Below are 20419 nucleotides of genomic sequence, written 5' to 3'. Positions count from 1 at the left end.
TGTATTTCCTCTGGTGAAGGTGTCTCTTAATTGTTGACTTGGACACACTGCTCAGCGTGTCACTCTTGACTGGTACTCGTAAGAGGGAGCACATAACTCCTACTCTGGCATCCCTTCACTGGCTTTATTTTCAAGATCCTCTTATTTGTTTTCAAATCTCTGAATAATCTCGCGCCACCTTACCTCTCTGAGCTCATCCGCCCCTACACACCTGCCCGGCGCCTCAGGTCTGTGGACCAGACTTTATTAGAAGTACCAAGAACTAAACTGAGGCTCAGAGGGGATCGAGCCTTTTCTGTTGCTGGTCCCTCTCTCTGGAATGACCTCCCACTAAACATTCGGCAAGCCTCCTCGCTGCCCATCTTCAAAACCCTCCTCAAAACTCACTTGTATTCTTTGGCATTCGACTCAGCATGACTTAGATTTGTTCTTGGTTTTACTGTTTGGTGCTTTCTACCGCCTTTATTACCGATTTGTCTTACTGTTTATTGTGCATGTTAAATTGCTCCATGTACAGCACTTTGTATGCAGCGATGGCTGTTTGAAAGTGCTCTATAAATACTGTTGACTTGACTTGACTCGACAGATACACCCACCTCCAAGAAAATGTTCTTGATCTGGCTAACTATTGTGAAAGCCTTTTTCTTCATTTCAAATCCATTGTAGAGTAGTACATAGCTGGGATGCTGAAACTTGCGCCAATATCCAAATATTTATGGATCTGACTGTGTTTTGCTTTGCTGCAAGTTCTAAATCACACAGCCTGACGTCAAATTAAGTGCCAGAGTGCATTATTACAGGATTACTTCCGCACCTCATCTGCTGATATAGTTTTGTGGCAGTGGTGCATCATCTTCACGACGTGGTGACCATCTCTGTTGGTGCCCTTGGAGGTAACACATCAAGATGGTTCTTCAGACGGGAGGAGTCCAACCACTCATTTGAACTTGGTTGAAGAGCTGTGGAAAATTCCGTGCAGTGCTAGGATGTAATACATGTACAAAATTATTAAGATTGATTTCCATTGTTGGCATTTTTTTAATGTACAGTCACTTGAAATAATACTAAGTGAATACACATTTAGAAAAAAAAAACATTCAATGATAAAAAAACAAAAACGCTGAGCAGAACAGGTCATTTCACTTGCCATGAAGAAAGAAGCAGGATATGCAAACTTTTACTGTTCACAAGAGTAAGTTCCTTTTAACATTGACAGGATAAAACCTCCTCAAAAGAAAGTCAACTCTTACTCTCAGCCTGCAAAACTCAATTCTTTCCAGGTGATGCAAACTTACAAGATAAACTTACAGATCAATTACTTCTTAATGAAAGAAAATGCCCCCATTGAAAAATAACCGATGAGAGGCTACTGTGTTTTGTGTTAAACAGAGGATGCCAATGTTTTTATTCCAAAAAGTGCATAAGAGCAGCAGCATTACTGGGACAGTGTGGGACAAAATATCATATTAAAAACGAATTAAATTAGACGGGAACTTTTTTTATGACACAAATTAAGGATATTAATATAAAAAATATGTCAAGGGATAACCTGCCAATGTTTTATCAAACTTTTTTTTTTTGAGGCTCTGATGCACTCGCCAAGTGAAGTCCTTTAAAAATGTTTGATATGTTGGTCAATGATTGAGTGGATGATAGCTATGCAGCCCAACACTGAAGAGAATATTAAACAAGTAAACAAAACTAAAATTGCACTCAAGGCAACAATCAGAATTTGTATACATTATATAAAAACATCTCCCATCATTTTTCCCATCACCTGTTTCTTTTTATCACACAACAACAGATGGGGGTGGAGTCACACAGCACCACCCACACCGAAAAAAAAGTCCAACTTGCTTTTTTGATTGGTATTTATCATATGTATACATTACTAGCTATACATTTGACAACTACTGCTGCTATTTCTTAAAATAACATTTAAAAAAAACTCCAACTGCCCTATTTCATAATTGATGATAACGCTGCAATCGATTCATCCAACAGCTACACAAAAGTAAAAACAGCAGTAATGAAAAGAACATTTTTGAAATAATTTACATCTTTGTATTCTCATGGACAATAGTGTTTAGAAATGAACCACTGGATCACTCTAAACATAGGCACAGTTTAAAAAAAAAAAGTTGTAAAAAAACCCCAAACAAACAAAACACAAAACAAGAAAAAGCAAGTACAAAAAAAAAGTATAAACACACCATCATTAGACCTTTGTTCTCTGTGGTCAAGAAGTAACACAAGTAATCATCTCAAGAGAGCGAGGTTGATGTCGAAAGTGAAAATATCAAAAGAAATAGGACACCTTTAACTTATGGCAGCAGCAGTAAATGTGACGATCCAAAGACTTGTTTTGTTTGTATTTGCATATAGCCGCATCCTCGCTCACATAGAAGATGCTTGGAATTACTGTAAATACATTGGCAATGGGAGCACGCTTTATATGGTTAAAAGACTTGCCACTTAGCTCACAGTTACTCAATATAGAAATTCATGTACTGTATCTTCAGTTTTGGCAAAGAGATGGGAATATTTTCCTCCTGTACGATTTGGAATGGGAAGATGAGCGTGAGTGACGGGGTCCAAGAATGACTTGAATTAAGTGGAGCAAATCAGAGTCTCCCATGTGTCTCCTTTTGTCTGCCCAAAGACGGTGAGAGAAAGTCTCTTTTGCGTCCATCTCCTCCGCTTTGTCCCCGACACTGATGCTGGGGTGCGGCTGACTTCTTTTACAGTGTATGATACACGGAATGGGGTGGGCAGGCAGGCATGAGGTTGGGCTCTGTCCTCAGACCATGGCACGGTATGGTCCCTGCATCTTGAGGAACTGGATGATGAAGGAAGGCCCTCCGGCCACAATCTGGGGCGGCAGGTGGCTGAGGGGACAGTTTTCAATGCTCATAATGGACAGCTTGCTGCACAGGGCCAGCTCAAAGGGCAGGCTGTGCAGGTTGGGGTTGTCGTTGAGGTACAATTCCTCCAGGTTCTCCAGTGTGCCTAAGGAGGGAGACGAGTGTAAGCATGCATGTGAACATGGAGCGTCTCTCTGCAATGATCCAGGAAAAATGAAACAAATATACCACAGAGTGGTGCTAATAATTAACACACAGGAATAAAAATAGGTATCGACTTCCACGGTGAAAAGGCTCTGGACCACTTCTTGTCATTACACGCTGGCAGTTCCTAAGAAGCCATGTTTTTCCCCCCTGCATATTCAGTCGATGTTTAAAAAAACAAAAAATAAATAAAAAGATCCCTTTTCAAATGCCGGTTTTCCCCCCCACCATTAATTTGACCGAAATGTGTACAACTCAATTGATTTTTTATTTATTTTTTTTATTATTTTTTTTTTTGAGGGGAAGAAAAAGACAACTCAGACAATGTGGTTACATAAAGATATGGACACCCTCTTACCCTCTGGGGATGTGGCTGTGTTCAACTCATGGTAAACATAAGTCAGCACACACCTGTCGCCATTGAAAAATGCCTCTGATTAATCCGAAATAAATTTCAGATGTTCTGGTAGACTCTTTGTGACATTTTTCTGATCACATCTTTCAGTAAGTCATGGTCATTTTATTGTTCAAATTTAAAAGGCATTAATTTTGAGGTGCAATAATTAATTGATTCCTGGACAAATAATTCTCGAATTAATCGAGGATTATTTGAGAGAATCGATGAATCAGTTTGATTTTTCATTTAAAATTCTCTGAAATCCTTGGAATTTTAGCCTCTCGACAGAAAATGTTGTATGGGCTTTGGGTAGCAGCAGAGAAGCCTTACCTTACAACGGAAATAAAACACAGCTAAAATCTCCCAAACACTTCTGGGAAAATTAGTTAGTCTGATAAAAATAATTCTCAAACATATGATTGGTGTAAATACAATAATGTCAAGCATGGCTCAGCTGCAGAAAACCGGTGCGTCGTGCTTGGCCGTTACCTGAGCCCTGAGGCAAATGTGATGTCATTTTCAGTCAACACAAAGTGGCAAAATGGCTGCCCCCTGAGATAGCTAAAAACGGGTGTTTAGACTAGTGGAGGTGCAAAGAACATATTGTAATGATTTTTTTAGGCTGACCTCCACTTTAAGCAGCTTGACAGTGACACTGAAGATTTTTGCTTATCAAGTTAGATGAAAAGGACCATTTTGCAGACGCACCTCGACTTGTTTTTAGCATTTGTCTCATGCATGGTAGAGCTAGTAGCATCTCCTTCCTTGCAGCCGGAATGAAACCTACTTTTAACCTCGGACTGCCACAATGGGTCAAATGTCCGACTGCTTCAAGATGTCACTGATGTTGCAAACAGTTAACGCGCACTAAACCGAACGGAAAATCATGCCCACAAAATCAAAACACCCGCCAAACCGTCCACCTCCACTGAATACAGATTAATAAATTCTGCTGTTATTTTTTTATTGTCCAGGTATTGTTGCCCAAGTTAGACAAGTTTATTCAGTGCCCCGTTTCCGTTTCCACAAGCACTTTGCCTTCTGCCTGCGTAAACCCATGCTATGTTCCGAAAGTGACACGAAACATTAGACAGTGTTCCCTCACTTATCGCGGTTAATGGAGACCGAGACCCGGCCACGACAGCAGAGTTTCTGTGAGTGATGATGCAAATTGCATTTAAAAATGACAAAACAAACAAACTAACTAACTAACATGAATCCACAACAACAAAACAGACATGGCCAGAGTAAGTCCACTGACCTCAAATAGACAGAAATGTCTCTTAGCCAAGTCGTCTACCTTAAGCCACTCATAGGCCCACCATAAGCCTACAAAACTACCACCTATGGCTGCTTCATCCCCCTTGGAAATCTTTGTTTAGCTCATACTCAGCAGTAACCTGCCTCGCCACATCCAATCAACCCGTGGGGGGTGGGGTTCAAACATGGGATAAATTGGGGACTCTTAAGCTCTTAAACCCTCATGGATCACAAGATTGTCAAGAGTGACATCTACAACGTGGCAAAAAAAGTTGGGTGGAGCGGCAACCAGTAAACACAAGTAAGAAAATGAAGTATTTACCAATCTCCTCGGGGAGATGTTGCAGCAGGTTCTCCCCCAAGCCCAGATGAGTCAGGTTGGTGAGGTGGCCGATGCCTCTGGGTAATGTTGTCAGCTGGTTATTTGTCAACACCAACTTCTAATGAATTCAGAGGGCAAGAAGGTCACAGCGTAGAAAAGACTGGACAAAGTCTTGGAGCTTTCAAGACTTTGCGACTCAAACAGAACTTGTTTGCAAAACTTGCCTGTAAATCCTTGAGATATGCTATTTCATTGGGGAGACATTCCAACTTGTTTTCCTCCAAGTCAAGCTCCCGAAGCTTTCTCAAATTGCCGATACCATGCGGTAACTTCTTCAGAAGGTTATTGGACAAAATTAACACCTGTGAACAAGACAAAGAAAAAAAAATGAAATGCCAAATGCCATTTAAACATGGAAAGGGCAGATTAACGCCACATGGTCTCATTTAACTTCAAGGGTACCTGAGAAGGTTGCACGGTATACCCGTGGTTTCCTTTCTGAACTCTGACTGTAAATTTCCCCATTGCGGGACAAATAAAGGATATCTTAATCTCTTACTAAAATAGTACTACAGTACATCCCTTTAAAGAAGCGAGACAGAAAAATTGGTCGATCAATTGGTAAACAGTCAGAACATTTGCAATTGAGTTGTATTTATACATTTTTAGGACTGCACGACTGTCCGTGTTTTATGTTATGTGTTTTGTTTATTATTTTACTTTATGTTAACTGTTTTGTTAAGCGCTTTGTTACAGCTGCCGCTGTTGTGAAAGCGCTATATAAATCAGCATGTATTGTATTGTATTTTAGAGTACAATTGTCTCCTGCGGCCACCTGTGTGGGAGTAAATCTTCAGAATACTGTAGATCAAAATCTGTTCAATCAGAGTGCATGAGGTTCTCGTCTGTGTAAAATGTGGGTGAGTAACTCATGTTCTCATCAACTAAAACAGGGGTGTCAAACAAATTTTTGTCGTGGGCCACAATTTGTTACCGTTTCCTTTGGAGGGCCGTTATGACTGAAACCATATCAAAAAAGTCAACAATAACGGTTTATTCAACTATTGTTTAGGTCACTGTAATGAGGAGTTTGGTCACAAGAAAATGCTTACAATGTCTCTAATTTATTAAATATGAGAACTGTACATTTTGGTAGAGATTTTAGTAAGCATCATGGAAGTTGACATGTTTGATTTGCTTTTGTGGGCCACAAAAAATGATGTGGTGGGCCACGTTTGGCCCCCGGGCCTTGAGTTTGACATCTGTAAATTAAAAGATAATCCACTACACCTTGAGTCAAATTCACTATCTTCCAGCTGTAAATTTTACTCCGTTTAGACTTTGACCAAAAATGGTCTCTTCAGAGTCAAATGTACTCTACAAAATTTATTGCATACACCGGCTGGAACCAAATTTTTTCCCCCCCAGAGTCGCTAAGTAAATTCGCCAGTTGCAAACAATTCACTAAAGAGTCAAATTGTGTTGCTTCAAGCTGTTTATTTGTCACCAAATAGCCAAAACCGTAGGGATCCTCTACAAAACCAAGGAAGTGCTAAATAAGAGATCTTTGTACACATTATACACTTCATTATTATTACCATATATGACCTACTGTGTGGAAATATGGGGAAATGCCTGCAAAACAAACACACTCCCTATTCTCAACCTACAAAAAAAAGCAATTCGAATTATTAATAGATCAAAATATACGGAACCCACAAATCCACTATTTATCTAATTAAATACGATGAAATTTTATGACCTGGTTGACTTTAAAATCACCCAATTAATGTACAAAGCACACAATAACCTGCTCTGCCAAAACATTCAGAAGTTTTTCGAAATTCGAGAAAGCAGCTATGATTTAAGAGGTACCAACTTATTCAAAAAACTCAAAACAAGAACAAACATCAAGCAAAGAAGTGTATCTATCAAAGGTGTTAATCTGTGGAATAATCTCGAAACGGACCTGAAAATGAGTAAATCGCTTGCTGAGTTCAAAAACAAATTCAAAAAAATAGTACAAACAACCTACATCAATCAGAGTTAAAATGATAAATTCAAAACATTAAATATAATGATAAATCAGAACTAAGTTGATAAATAGAGAAAGGTATATAAATATCCATTATGAATACAAGAGAAAATTGACACAAGAGTGTCAGGGTGTGGAAGTATATAATCCCGATACAAACCAAAAGTTGTAAAAATATCACGGTTAAGGGTAAAGTATGAGCCTTAATGGAGACTTCTTTCTTCTTACTTTTTTCTTTTCTGATTGATATAAAAATGATTTATTAGATACAATCACATAACGGGGTAGGACTAGATAAGTTTTTTACTTCTTCCTACTCCCTTGAACATAATAACTGTGTTGAATGAAGATTGATTTCTTTCTTTTTACTTTTTTTATCTACCTTATTTTCTGTCAAATTATTACTGTATATATGTTTTATGTTCAATAAACAAACAAACAAACCCCTCGTTGTAGTTTAGTATAAAATTGATGTGTAATCCAAATGAGAATTAAACAACAAATGTAGCTCCCTTAATCCCGATAGCATAATGCAAAATGTCTGACATGCCAACAGAAAGTAGGACGCATGACAAAGATTTGAACTACACAAACCGAACAGCCCTGAGATCCAGTACATGTCATCTTGTGTGAAAATCATCAAAGGCTCACCTCGAGAGACACCAGACCGCAGACATCTTCTGATATCTTTGTCAGCTGATTGGTGGCTAAATTAAGTTCCACCATGCTGGTCCATGTGCCAAAGTCCAACGGCAAAGAATTTAGCTGGTTGTCCTGAGGAAGACAATGCCATGCATTTAGAAGCCAAATGTGAGACAACTCAATAAAAGAATCCGTTCAGGCAGCTGAGCAAACCAGCCCACTGGGCAAACTGTGTTAACTCAATCCAGAATCAATTCTTACAGATTTATTCAAACTCAAATGGCACCCAGTGCCGATGGATCTGTAAACAATGTTTCAGATTTGGGCCAATTTAGACTTGAGTAGGATTACTGTTCACACAAGTTAGAAAAAATGTGAGGGAAATTTATACAGAACATACATTGAAACCTTGCGTTTGCACGTTTTATAGATCACACTGCTACCACATTTCACAATGGGATATTTAAATTAAATCTCACTCTTCTTTGAAGAGAGTGAAGAGTTAACGATATACAGTATCTTTAGCGCTGGTTGTGATTAACTGTGATTACACTGACATTTATGAGCGGTGACAGTAGAGTAATGCTGTTTTGACATGTAACCAAGCCCACAAAATATTGAAAGACTGGGGATTTTCCACTAGATTCGGATTTCACACATTTTATGTCATAAACATATCAAAATGATCTTTATGAGTGTGATTTTTTTTCTTTCGTTATTTAAGGTCCAAATGAATCAATTATGTTTTATGAATTTCGAACATGGAAAAAAAAACTAAAAAGAGCAATAGATCTTGGAGAAGACATTCCCTACTATATCTGGAAGATGTAACACAGCGTCAGGCACGATGGGCTGAAGGTACATGAAGCGAAAGGCAATTTATTCCAGACCAAACATGTACCTTCATGTTAAGCTTGCTTAAAACTTTGGCCCTGATGAAGATTCCAAAAGGGATCTTGTTAATGCGGTTGTGCTCCATGTTGAGCGAGTAGATGGTTGAGAACTGGGATGGCCCACCCACAGGGTATGACTGGAAGCAGTTCCTTGCTAGCGTCAGGCTGGTCAGGTTAACCAAACTTGACAGGAGACCCTGTTTAATAACAAACAGAGGCACAACAGAAGCTAAATACGATCAGACAGAAACTGTGGGAAACAAAGTCAGCTTCGATTTTAACGGGACAGCCTTTGAAACACACTTCTTGAGCCTTGAGTGTTTCAGCAAAAAACAGGTTTTGCCTTCCCAGCAGCAATACTTGATATCTTTGCTGTCCAAAAGAAAGCACGCAAGTCCGAAGGAAAAACGAAAGAAATCTAAAATGGCAATAATGAGTCCACTAAAAAGATGCAGTCGTCCTAAAATGGTTGAAGTATGAATTCGCTACACTTACACTGCATGAACAATAAATTAAGGTTCATGTAACTACATCAACGATACTGCTTTGGGGTAGCATCTTCCCAAAATGAGCATTTCCGACACTACTATAGGAACATGGGCGTAAACAATATTGAATATCACACTACATGACAGTGCACACAAACAGTGGACATTCTTTGCAAATTACTTTTACTATTATTTTTCCTGTGGATAGTTTTGTTTTATCTTATCTTTAATCAATATCTCGTAATTGTTTTTCTTATTTTAAATTGGCAACTAACCAACGAGAGAGAGAGAGATGAGAGCAAGAGAGAGAAATAGAAAGCACGAGAGAGAAAGCGATTCAAAGAGAGCGAGCGCAATAGCGATAGAGCAAGCGAGATCGCGATAGAGCGAATGTGATAACGATAGAGCAAGCGCGATAGCGATAGAGCGAGCGAGCATACTTGCGATAGAGCAGGTGAGCACGCTAGCGATAGAGTGAACTCGATAGATAAGATAGAGATATTGATATTGGGGCACAAAGCATTATTTTTGACCGAGTTACGGTTTTTACTTACCTCTGGTAACACTGAAATGTTATTGTTTTCAAGATTTAGCTCTTCCAGTTCTCGACATTTGGCTAATGATCTGGGGATGGCTGACAATCTGTTGTATCTAAGACCCAAACGGTTTATGCTGGCAAGGTTTCCTGAAATATAAGATTTGCAAAATTATTTCCTATCAACAATACACATAATTCAATGCTGCTTTCGAGATGGAAAAAGCACAACGTAAATGGCATACCTATAGTCTCCGGGAGGTCTAAGAGCTCATTGTGCTGCAAATCTAGGTTGGTAATTTGTGTGCAATTCCCAATCTCCTTTGGTAAGTGCTCCAACTGATTATGGGCGACATCCAAAGTAATGAGGATGCGAAGTTCCCCTGGAAAACCATAAATAGGATCACCGGCCATGCTTTAAGTAGAGGGGGGAAAAAAATTGCTAAATGACACTACCATATGGGACACACTCGCTCGTTTCACCCACCTATTTCTGCGGGAAGCTGCTTGATCTTGTTCTCCCGGATGCTGAGCATTGTGAGCTTGGAAAGGTTCCGGATGTCTTTCTCCACTGTGGTGATGCGGTTGAAACGTAGGTAGAGTGTGGCCAGCGATGTCAGTCGGTAGACGACGGGCGGGATCTCCCTCAGCTTGTTGTGCCGGAGATCAAGCATGCGGAGCTTCTTAAGGGAGTCCAGTGAGTCGGGCAAACTGGTCAAGGAGTTCTCGCTCAAGGCCAACGTGAGCAGGCCTGAGAGGCAACCCACTTCGGGTGGTAGGCTCTGCAGTTTGTTGCTGTATAGGTAGAGTTCAGCCAGCTGTGTCAGCTCCTTGATGGAGGTGGGCAACATGTGAATAGACCGTTTCGAGAGATCCAGTCTCATGGAATTTTCCTCCCGGCACTTGTTAAGCTCCTTAATCACCTCGGCATTGCTGGATTTCTTGCGCGTACCTGGTGCTGGGTTTGGCCGCTTTATGGTATTGTCAACTGAGAAGGCAACACCCGGTGTCGAGCTGCTAGTGTCCTTCTTACCTTCTTTGGTTTCTTTCCCTTTGGTCTTGGTTTCTTTACCCCCATCCTTAACTAGACCTGCCAGAGCCTTAGCCTCCTTTTCCCTTTCTTTGCCTCCCGAACCACTTTTAGGGTCCTTTTCTTTTGAATCTTTTTCTTTGCCTAAAGTACTACTCATGTCGACGTTATCGGGTGTCCTCCAGAGTTGCTCATGAGGTTTTTGTCGGGTTACTTATTTAGGGAAAAAGGGATGCGGACAGCTGAGCGGGCTTTGAAAGAAAACATCACTGTGCAGGACCACGCACACTTGTGATTTGCCTTGGGAAAAGAAGTTTTTTGTAATACTTTAAAAATGTTTTTGGTTAAAATGCCAGTGAGTAAAAAATCCGTTGAATCTGGACTGTGGCATTCGTGGAATACATTCTTAAGCGTTGAAGCTGCATACAATCATGGGGACTTTTAGGGAAACCTTGTGGAATTCTTTCAGGCTCAAAGGGTCAGCGAAGTCTTTAGAATCCCCCTGTTGAAGAAAGAAATTTTAAAAAAGAATTTTTTTACATTTTAACAGTTTTAAATACAACAACTTACAGTGATTTGGAGCTTTCGCTGTTCAACAGTTCAAACTAGGCATCAAATAGTTTATGGATTATTGATAAAACATAACAGTTATTACTTGTCCAAATCAATTTTGAGAGCACAGATTAATAGTCCCAACCAGTGTGCACCGCAACAGAATGACAGTTTAAAGAAGACACAAAACATTGAAGTCGACTGAAAGCAAAGACGGTGTGTGACATCACTTTTCCTTTTAAAACTCCCTCACTGCCAAAAACTTTATGAATCCAGACATTCAATCCCAGGTACATATTTTTTTTAAATTGATGTGATGGGGTGCTCGGCAGTCAAAAAAAGCACCGTCTTCGCAACCCTCCCCTACATAGATGTATCTGGTTCAATAATTTTTCTACTGTATAGGTTTCGCTTACACTCGCCATGGTGTCTAATTTGTTACTTTGTTGTCATGTCAATGCACGAGCAACATCAAGTTTACTTCATGTTTAACCAGTGAGCTAGGTTAGCTGCACAGTTCACACCGCTGTCTTAGCTGCGTCTGACAGATGAAAGTAAACGCCACAGATATTTTCTCGATTATCTTCAAGTTTCAAACCTTGCATGTTGCTATTATCTTTCCCGGGTTGCGTCAAACCGATAATCCTTACATCCAAATATATTCATCTTTGGTGAGAATTGTTCAATCGGTCAGCAACAACTCTTGTCTGTGGTCGGGGCAGACTGCTGGTTGTCGTTGCCACGGTTGCAGGATTGGTGACATGCACAACACAAAAATCGGCTGGTCGAGTCATGGAATTCAAGTCAAAGGTTTTTCTAAGTCGCAAAACATTCAATGAAATGAATTAGTCGACTCGAGTCCAAGTCATGTAACTCAAGTCCCCCAATCTTTGACAAACGGCATTGGGACGCCTATATTTGGACAATCGTTTTGTATTTCATAAAAATATGAAACAAAAACACTTCAAAACAAGTGTGGTGAGGTGTCAGTGAGTACCCCTGAGTACGGAACACAAATGGGAAGTTGACCAATCACAGCTAATCTGTTGAATGTAACGCACCTAACCTCACACCAACTTTCTGCGACTAAATAAGCAGACCAGCGGGTGTTGACATGACAGATGCCGCCAGCCCCACCTCGACTTGCATTCTGCTATTTAGCTGTTCCTAATTGTCAGTACCTGCAGGAATCATTGGGCTATTTATGTCTTGCGTCTTTAAATCTTTAACATAAAGTGGTGCGGTTTGTGGTCGACCGTGTCCGTTAAGTCTCAGTGAGTGTATAAAGCGGCTTCACACATGCTCGGCCACAGCAAAGAGAGACGTGTTTGGATGAGGATCAGAAGTAAATGAAAAGGTTAGCACTGCTGAGACTCGTCTTTAGAAGTGGCTTTCAAAGCATCGAGTCTCCACAACAAGGTCATATGACCTTTCGGGAAAAATCACTGCACCCCTTACATGGCCTAGAGTTTGACAGACCCTTCCCGAAATCAAACATGAAATCCTAAATCAAAGGACAAACATAAACTGTGGGCTGTGTAAAAGAATTCTGACCATAAAATGAGAAATGCCAGATCCTCCCTCCATTGTCATCTAATCCAAACTGAACACGAAACTTCCTTTTATGGTCGTGCGTTGCGTGTCCTTGCATGAGAACATGCTTTGACATTACACGTAGCATACAAGTACTATTAGATTCTTTTCATCTTTTTTTTTGGGAGACAAGATGAAATAAACAAATCATGTCAATGTTCTTTTCAACCAATGCCCGTTCTCCCCCTAGGAGGAAAAAGCATCAAGCCATCATTGGCTGTACTGTATCCTCATCATTGTTCAAGAGAAGCTTTTGGGGAAATAAATAGTAAATGCCCCGAAAATGGTACCTACGGAAAGACATGCTTACGAGGCACAGTTGAAACTGCAAGCTATCAGTTCAGCGGAGGACCATAGTATTCGAGCAGCTGCGAGAGAATTCAAGGTCAACTCATCCATGGTGCTTGGTGCTTTCGTTTTATAAAACGGCACCATCTATCCATCCGGGCAAGAACGACCATCCGGCAGCTTACAAGCAAAAAAGCTGGCCATCTTCCGCACAACTACTTGTAACATTACTGAGCCCATTAATGTCATATGAACACAAGGGGCAGTTGTGATTGCCACAGTAAACTGCCTTGCCATGAGGCAAAAAAGCTCACCGCTCCCCCCATTGTGACAAAACGGAGCTAATGTGCTACATCAACCACATGGCGATGAAGAGAAGTTTAATCACTTGAAATACAATTGCAGATAATAGTGATGAGGAAATAGTCATAAAAGTATCAAGTGAGTGAGTAGCTGTGTCTGCATGTCTTGTGTGAACGCAACTTGTCACGTTAAACTCAATTAAACTTTCATGTATAGAGAGTACTTTAAAACAACCACACAGCTGTATACAAAGTGCTGAATTGACACGGTGCAAAAATTGACGGCAAAGCATTACAAGCGAAAGTCCGGTCTTTGAAAAATTTAGAGCCGTAAATGTCACTTTTTCTGCTGTCACAGAAAGCCAGCATGGCGAGACAGCGGCTGCATATGAGACTCAAGAATGACGCAACACCCACAAAAAGCAGCGGAGAGAAGAAACAGCCATGTGGATGAGACATTAATATCGGCGGCTAGATGCACTTTTTGGTAGTTGAACACAAACACAAGTGAAGGATGAACATTTCAGTTGTATTGAATTTTTAGAAAACTATACTCTCGTCAACTTTTAAGGAGATGTCACATGTTTTCATTTCACTTTAAAAGATACACAGCCGGCCTTGGGAGCTCGCTACACTTTTTGTTAGAATTTGAAAACAAAGTTGTCTTTTCTCTAAGACCTGAAAGAAAGAAAAAAGTGTGAACACGTAAATCAGAACAGCTGGTGAATAAACATGTGCTTAGAGGCATTTAAAAAAATCAAGTGTTGGGAGTTTTTATTTTGCTAAATATCCAGTTTTTTTTCCTACCAGTGAATATTGGCTTGAAATATAAGTTATGGGCCTCCTTAACTACTAATAATCTGAATCAGCCCTGAAAAAAGTACATCGGTCCAGCATTAATTAAATCTATTGTGATACTGGCAACGATTCTAAACCGGGGAAACGGGAAGACGACGACCACAAAGGCTATGAAAACTTCAATATGACAATTATATATGTACAGTATATTTACATATACATTTACTTTGTAAATCAAAGAATTTCAATGTGGCCCTTGCAAGCCTAGAGGTTTTTGCTTGGGGCTGATTTTTTTCCCCCTGACCCACCGACCTTACAGGCGGTGCCGACTGTAGAAATTATTACAATAACTATACTACACCAATATCGTGTGACTATACGTTGAAAAGGATTTGCAAATCACTCTATTCTGTTTTTCACTTACATTTTACACATCCCAACTCCCTTGGAAATTCAGCTTCGTTTTTCTACAAAATGTAACAAAATAATTGCTACTTTCAAAAGCTACGCATGACCTTCAAACTGATACACAATGAAGGACTTATTTGGCTACAATTACCAATTGATGCTTGCTAGTGAATTCACATCTTAAATAATCGAAATTCTATGTCTTATAAAATGCATCAATGTAAGCTAGAAGGACTTTAAAGTGTGTTTCTGTCGAAAAGATCTGAAGACGAGTGCACTGTGTGCACTGTAAGCACAAACATGGACTATGCTGACTGTTTGCCCCCACTACCTTAGAGTTACCTTTGGCACACAGTTCAAAATGGCGTGTCACAGCTACTAGGCATCTACTGTTCATGTCAGGATTCATCCACTATATCTGGCTCCATGTCAAGTGAAGCAGATGTTCAAACCAAATAAGTAGGCGACATCAGTGATGCTGTACAAAATAAGGATGCACACAAATTACATATAGCGCTACTAAATATAATGTCCAAAATGAACAAAATCTAAACAAAAAATAATATACTGGAAATAAAATTCCACCTAGTGCAGCAGCAAACTAAAGACCTTCGTCAGTGGTCAACAAATCAATTCCAAACAGTGCTGTCGAAGTAAAACCAGACGACTTAATTCTACTTTTAGGAGATAGCTGCATGAACACATTTGAAGTCATGATTTCAGTGTTGTACAATATACGGACCGACTACTCTAGTATATAAATTAATAAATCTCAGTTGAACACAAATGCTCCATTTACAGACATTAGAAGTCAATGTTGCACTGTTGTCACATTCCAAATGAAATTATTTCCAAACCGCTAACATTATCCCCACCCTGAGATGCCAGCTTCACCTTTTTGCTATCCACTCGAAACAGAAGGCCCGCTACAACTAATGTCGCTCAATTTTCTCCTATAACTTGTGTTAGGTTTACCGCAGCTGCTTCCTGCATGTGTATTGTGTAACAATGAAAACTGATGTTGATATAATGGTCGTTCGGGAAATTCAGCTCTTTTAGACCTCTTGCACCCAACAGTCGCGCTACAAAGAGGCCACAAAACATTATCGGAGACAGCACACATTATTCAAACACACTACAGGAGCATCACAGCCAGAAAAAAATAAAAACAGCTTCTAGCCAGACAGCATCTGACTCCTGAAGTAATGACATTGCAATCTGCAAACCAACCTATGCAATCCTTGTCTTCTGTAATTCTGCTCACTTGAATGTTTACACTGTATAATACCACAGCGATCTGCAATACATAAATAGCCCAATTTTTTGTCGTTTCTGTTTTGTTCTGATTATCCATTGATTTTGCTCAATAAGATAAGAAGATAAGCTGCTGGAGAGGCAGCCGCTCAGGGGGCGCTTTCTTAAAAAAAAACAATATATGCTTAAATGTATTTGTACTGTTTTAAATGTGTTGAAAGTGTTAATAAAAAATAAATAAGTGCCATGTATGTTCTAAAAACATATCTAGTGTGTTTAAAATTCAGTATTTCCATTTGGGGGATTTTCTCTTCTTGGAACATAACCACCAAGATGGAAAGGGAGGGATTACTGTACTTTTTTTTGGTATTAATTAGAGCACAGGTTTCAAACTCAAGGCCCAAAGGCCAGATCTGGCCTGCCACATCATTTTATGTGGCCTGCGAAACCTAACCATGCATAATCTGTACTAAAATTTCAAATTGTCATGGTTAAAAAAATAATGTTTACATTTTTTGAGGCCAAACCCCTTATCATGAGAACCTGAATAACAGTTGAATGAACTATTATTCTTGAGTGCCGAATTCAAAATTAGTTCTCCGTCAATTTGTGTATGGGGTAATTTGAGGAGGTACATTTACATGGTTTCACAGTCAAAATGGCCCTATTAGGAAAATCATAACTATAGTTTGGCCCGGGACAAAAATGAGTTTGACACCTCTGGCCTGAACTAGAGTATGACTACTGACAACTTCAAAATGTATTTTTATTTTTTTTTTTTACACATCATCTCCGTTTCCGTTTGGCCGTACTGTGTTCTCCTAAAAGTGATGTCATCAAGCAGGACCTTTAAGTCACTCCCGTAATGCTTCTTTTATTATGCCAATCAACTCTTTTTGGAACACAAGGTAACTAATGTTCTCCTTTTTGGGAACACTTTTGAACAATTGGATGCTGACAAAAACAGGCTTTGAAAGTTTCTGTCGAAATAAATGATGGCCATTTTTGGGTGATCCCAGTAATTGTGTGGAAGTGGATTCTTATTCTACCTCATCTTTTTTTTTTTTTGCACTACCACCACCACAGGAACCCGGAATGTTACATTGTGTCGTATAAAACTAAGATAGTGCTGTTCCATTTGGCAATATCGTTGTACCTCTGGATTATTTTGTCGCTCGGTGACCTTTAAAAATTAACAAAATTATAGATCAGCGAAAAAATTAAATGCTTCTTGAAGAACATCCTTAATGTATTTATTTAGATTCTTTGGACTTTCGTGCATTCCATGAAAATTGGTTGTACTCGCAGATATTTTGAGTGATATTTACTTGGTTATGACAGGAACTGGCCACTCGATTACATGAAAAATACTATATCAGGATGCACAAATAGACAAACAATTTACAGAAAACTGGTTAATACCGGCTCCAGCTGAGCATCCTACCAAACCAACGGGAATGGGAACAAATATAGGCAGTACAAGTCTACCCAAATAAAGAATGGCAGCACTCAACGGACCCAACACTTGCACATTCGCAGAGCTCAGGGAAATGAGACTGAAATAACGCTGCTCAAAAGTACTTGGATGGAGCCAGAGTGTTAACTTCAGGTGCATAATCTCGTGTTTTTTACATTATTCTTCACGTTGGAAAAAACCCAAAACGAAACAAGAGTGATTAATCCTTTGAGATGCTGGCTGAAAGGAGGTCTACAATGAGGTGTGCAAAAAGCTTGCATAATATGCTGACATCACAATTTGACAGTCCGAAGCACATTTTCCAGAAAGATTTGGTCAAGCTCCAAATTTTCCAAGCTTAAAAGGTGTTCAAGGGCTGACATTCAATTGCAATGGAAAGGACCAGTCTATTCCGAGCATGTATTTCTCATACAGTTGAGCATTTATACATTAAGTTTAGGCATTTCTTTTAGTTTGGTTAACTTGAACTGTTGCTCTCGTCCAAAATATTCATCTAATTAATGCCATATTTTCAATGTGTTTTACCAGACTATCTTCTTTAGTGTCAGCACAGAACTTGTTGCAGTTCCCTCCCTTGTTCTTTACACATTTGATAATGAGGTTTGTTTCAAGTTCAAGTGAACAACATTCAAGCTTCGATCAACTCATAGCAGCATGCCAAATGTGCACCTCCTTTGCAGTTAGTGGTAATTGCTGCTGGAAAACAAAACAAACAAATAAACATCATTATAGGTGATTCATTTTGAAATGATATCATGTGGTGTCTAACTCTGACTAAAAAGCCATTGACAAAATAGACCCTTTGAGCTAAATGTTTATGTTGTTAAGAAAAAACAAAAAATATATATTTTTTTTAATAAATACAGCTAAAAAAAACGTGTAATGGGGCTTTTGTGGATTTTAAAAATATCTAATAAAAGTAATGGTAGTGTAAAGACACATAGCAATGTGAGTTCCCAGAAATTACAGTTTGTCAAAATGCTAAGTAGTACGATTATTATTACAATTGCTATTATTATTATATTTATTATTATCATTATTCATTCATTATCTGAACCGCTTTATCCTCACGAGGGTTTCAGACGTGCTGGAGCCTATCCCAGCTGACTTCAGGCAGTAGGCGCGGGGTGTACCCTGAACTGGTTGCCAGCCAATAGCAGGGCCCACACAAAGACGAACAACAATTAGCACTCACAATCGCATCTCGGGAGAATTTAGAGTGCCCAATCAATCTCCCAAGCATGTTTTTGGAATGTGGGAGGAAACTGGAGTACCTGGAAAATCCCAAATAGGCACGGGGAGAACATGCAAACTCCACACAGGGAGGCTGGGGCCATTAAAAAAAAAATCACCATCAAAAATGCCTTTAGACAACTCAAGTCATTTCTGATTACAATTTGCAGTTGACCAGTGTTATCTAACATGATGATCACTAATAAACGTATAAATGTGTGACGATCAGATATGCCACCATGCAGTAAACTTGCTGGATGGTGAGGATTTGAATGAAATAAAGCATAAGTGTAAGGGCTGAGAAAATGCAATCAATTTCTTGGGTTGCTGATATAGATGAACCATTCGATAGTTGGTTAGATTACAGTTCAAACTGTCGTGCATGTCACAGGTCGTGCATGTCACAAGTCATGACACCTTAGCTCCATTAGTTCCTGTGCATGCAATGCAAAAATTGTGTACGTTGTCTCAAACCTGGCACACACAACCCGACGTCAGGGAGTTGTAAATTCTAAATTCTCCCTAGATGGGGTTATACGTGGACTTGGTCTAACGAACTGTTTAGCAACGTTGCGCGTAAGAGGAATACTTTTGACTCCTTGGATGAGGAGGACAAAACATTAGTTGTACCCCAATTTCAGGAAAACTAATGGAATGTGTGTCTGACATGAATTCAGGAAATAAAAGAAAGTGAGCTAAACGTCAATAGCAAACGTCAGTGTAGAAGACTGCTAACTTGCTAACGTCAGCGAGCCAGCAGGTTAGCCACTCGGGCTAACTAAATTCCGAGACATGTAACAAGTCCGAAACACGCCGCTGCAGTTCGCTGCTTCCAGACAAGCTCTTGTTCTTTCCACTTATTTGGTGAGATGGCAAGCGTCTTGTGTTTGCTGCTGTCTACTAGCGATTGTATTTTTTCTCAAATGGACCGAGTGCAACGTAGGCCCAAGCAGAGCGGCTGACTGACTGACGCGAAGCCACGACTTGGACCAAGAAGCGAAGCCTTCACTGAGGCCAGCTCAGGGCTAACGGAGGTCGGTCGATCGGTAAACACCCACCACCAAGAGCCACGGAAGCAAGCGACATCTTGGCGCAAGAGGCAATGACGCCAAAGAGGGCGCGGACTCGTCTTTACTACAGCATCCAAACTGTTCCTGTATTGAATGTGAGCCGAAGAAAGAAAGAAAAAAAAGAAAACACTCCAAAATCAGCGGCCATTCCGAAGCTGAACAAGAGTGCGTTTATACTCGTTACATTAAAATGACACTCGGGCGTTACGTAGGTTTTAGCAAAAACCTGGTCAGTCCATAATATCTGGATTAGCGTGACAAGGCGAAATGGCATGCGTAAATCGGATAATATAGTGTTTTTACCTTCAGAGGTATGACTCCGCCATCCTCACCGCTTCCTCCTCTTTTCCAACCAGCACTGGTGCCCCGCTCCCCGCCCCGCCCCGCCCTCGCTGACACTAAATGCGTCATTCCGTGCGGACCAATCGCGTCATTTGACACCAACCGGGCCACGCCTTCCTGCAAGGCGGACATGCGCAGTGAGCTCCGACGGTTGACGACGCGACAACAAGCTGCAAACAACTTTTCTGCCGCTTTCCAAGAAGAGGAAATTCACGGTGCATGGCCACTGTCCACGAAGTCGCTTTACAATATAATAAAAACAAAATATATGTTAATCAGATTTAGTTAGGTAGCCAATGGTGATCCAACTATTTATTTACATTGTATTTGGCATTTCAAGTGTTGATGAGGTTCTGGTATATAAACTCCTAAAAATGGCTTCTAACGGTTCACTGCAACAAAATCGAATACTCTTGGTGAGATAAAAGGATT

The 20419-nt window shown here is 40.0% G+C and overlaps 1 protein-coding gene across 1 annotated transcript; it reads right to left on the bottom strand.

The window, feature by feature from the left end:
- Window positions 1-1018: 1018 nt before the first annotated feature.
- On the bottom strand, window positions 1019-20012 carry shoc2 (SHOC2 leucine rich repeat scaffold protein). Its single transcript, XM_086120410.1, has 9 exons — window positions 19949-20012; window positions 10128-11172; window positions 9886-10023; window positions 9660-9790; window positions 8626-8814; window positions 7734-7856; window positions 5272-5409; window positions 5048-5165; window positions 1019-3009 (listed from the first exon to the last, which is right to left on the bottom strand). Exons 2-9 carry the CDS (start codon window positions 10828-10830, stop codon window positions 2801-2803), a joined length of 1749 nt encoding a protein of 582 aa, XP_085976536.1. The 5' UTR covers window positions 10831-11172; window positions 19949-20012; the 3' UTR covers window positions 1019-2800.
- Window positions 20013-20419: the final 407 nt, after the last annotated feature.

This window comes from Hippocampus guttulatus, chromosome 9 (genome assembly GCF_054856545.1).
Source record: "Hippocampus guttulatus isolate MCC_2025c chromosome 9, RoL_Hgut_1.0, whole genome shotgun sequence".
NCBI lineage: Eukaryota > Metazoa > Chordata > Actinopteri > Syngnathiformes > Syngnathidae > Hippocampus > Hippocampus guttulatus.
The sequence above is the reverse complement of the archived record's forward strand: the minus strand, read 5'-3'. Positions and strand labels throughout refer to the sequence as shown.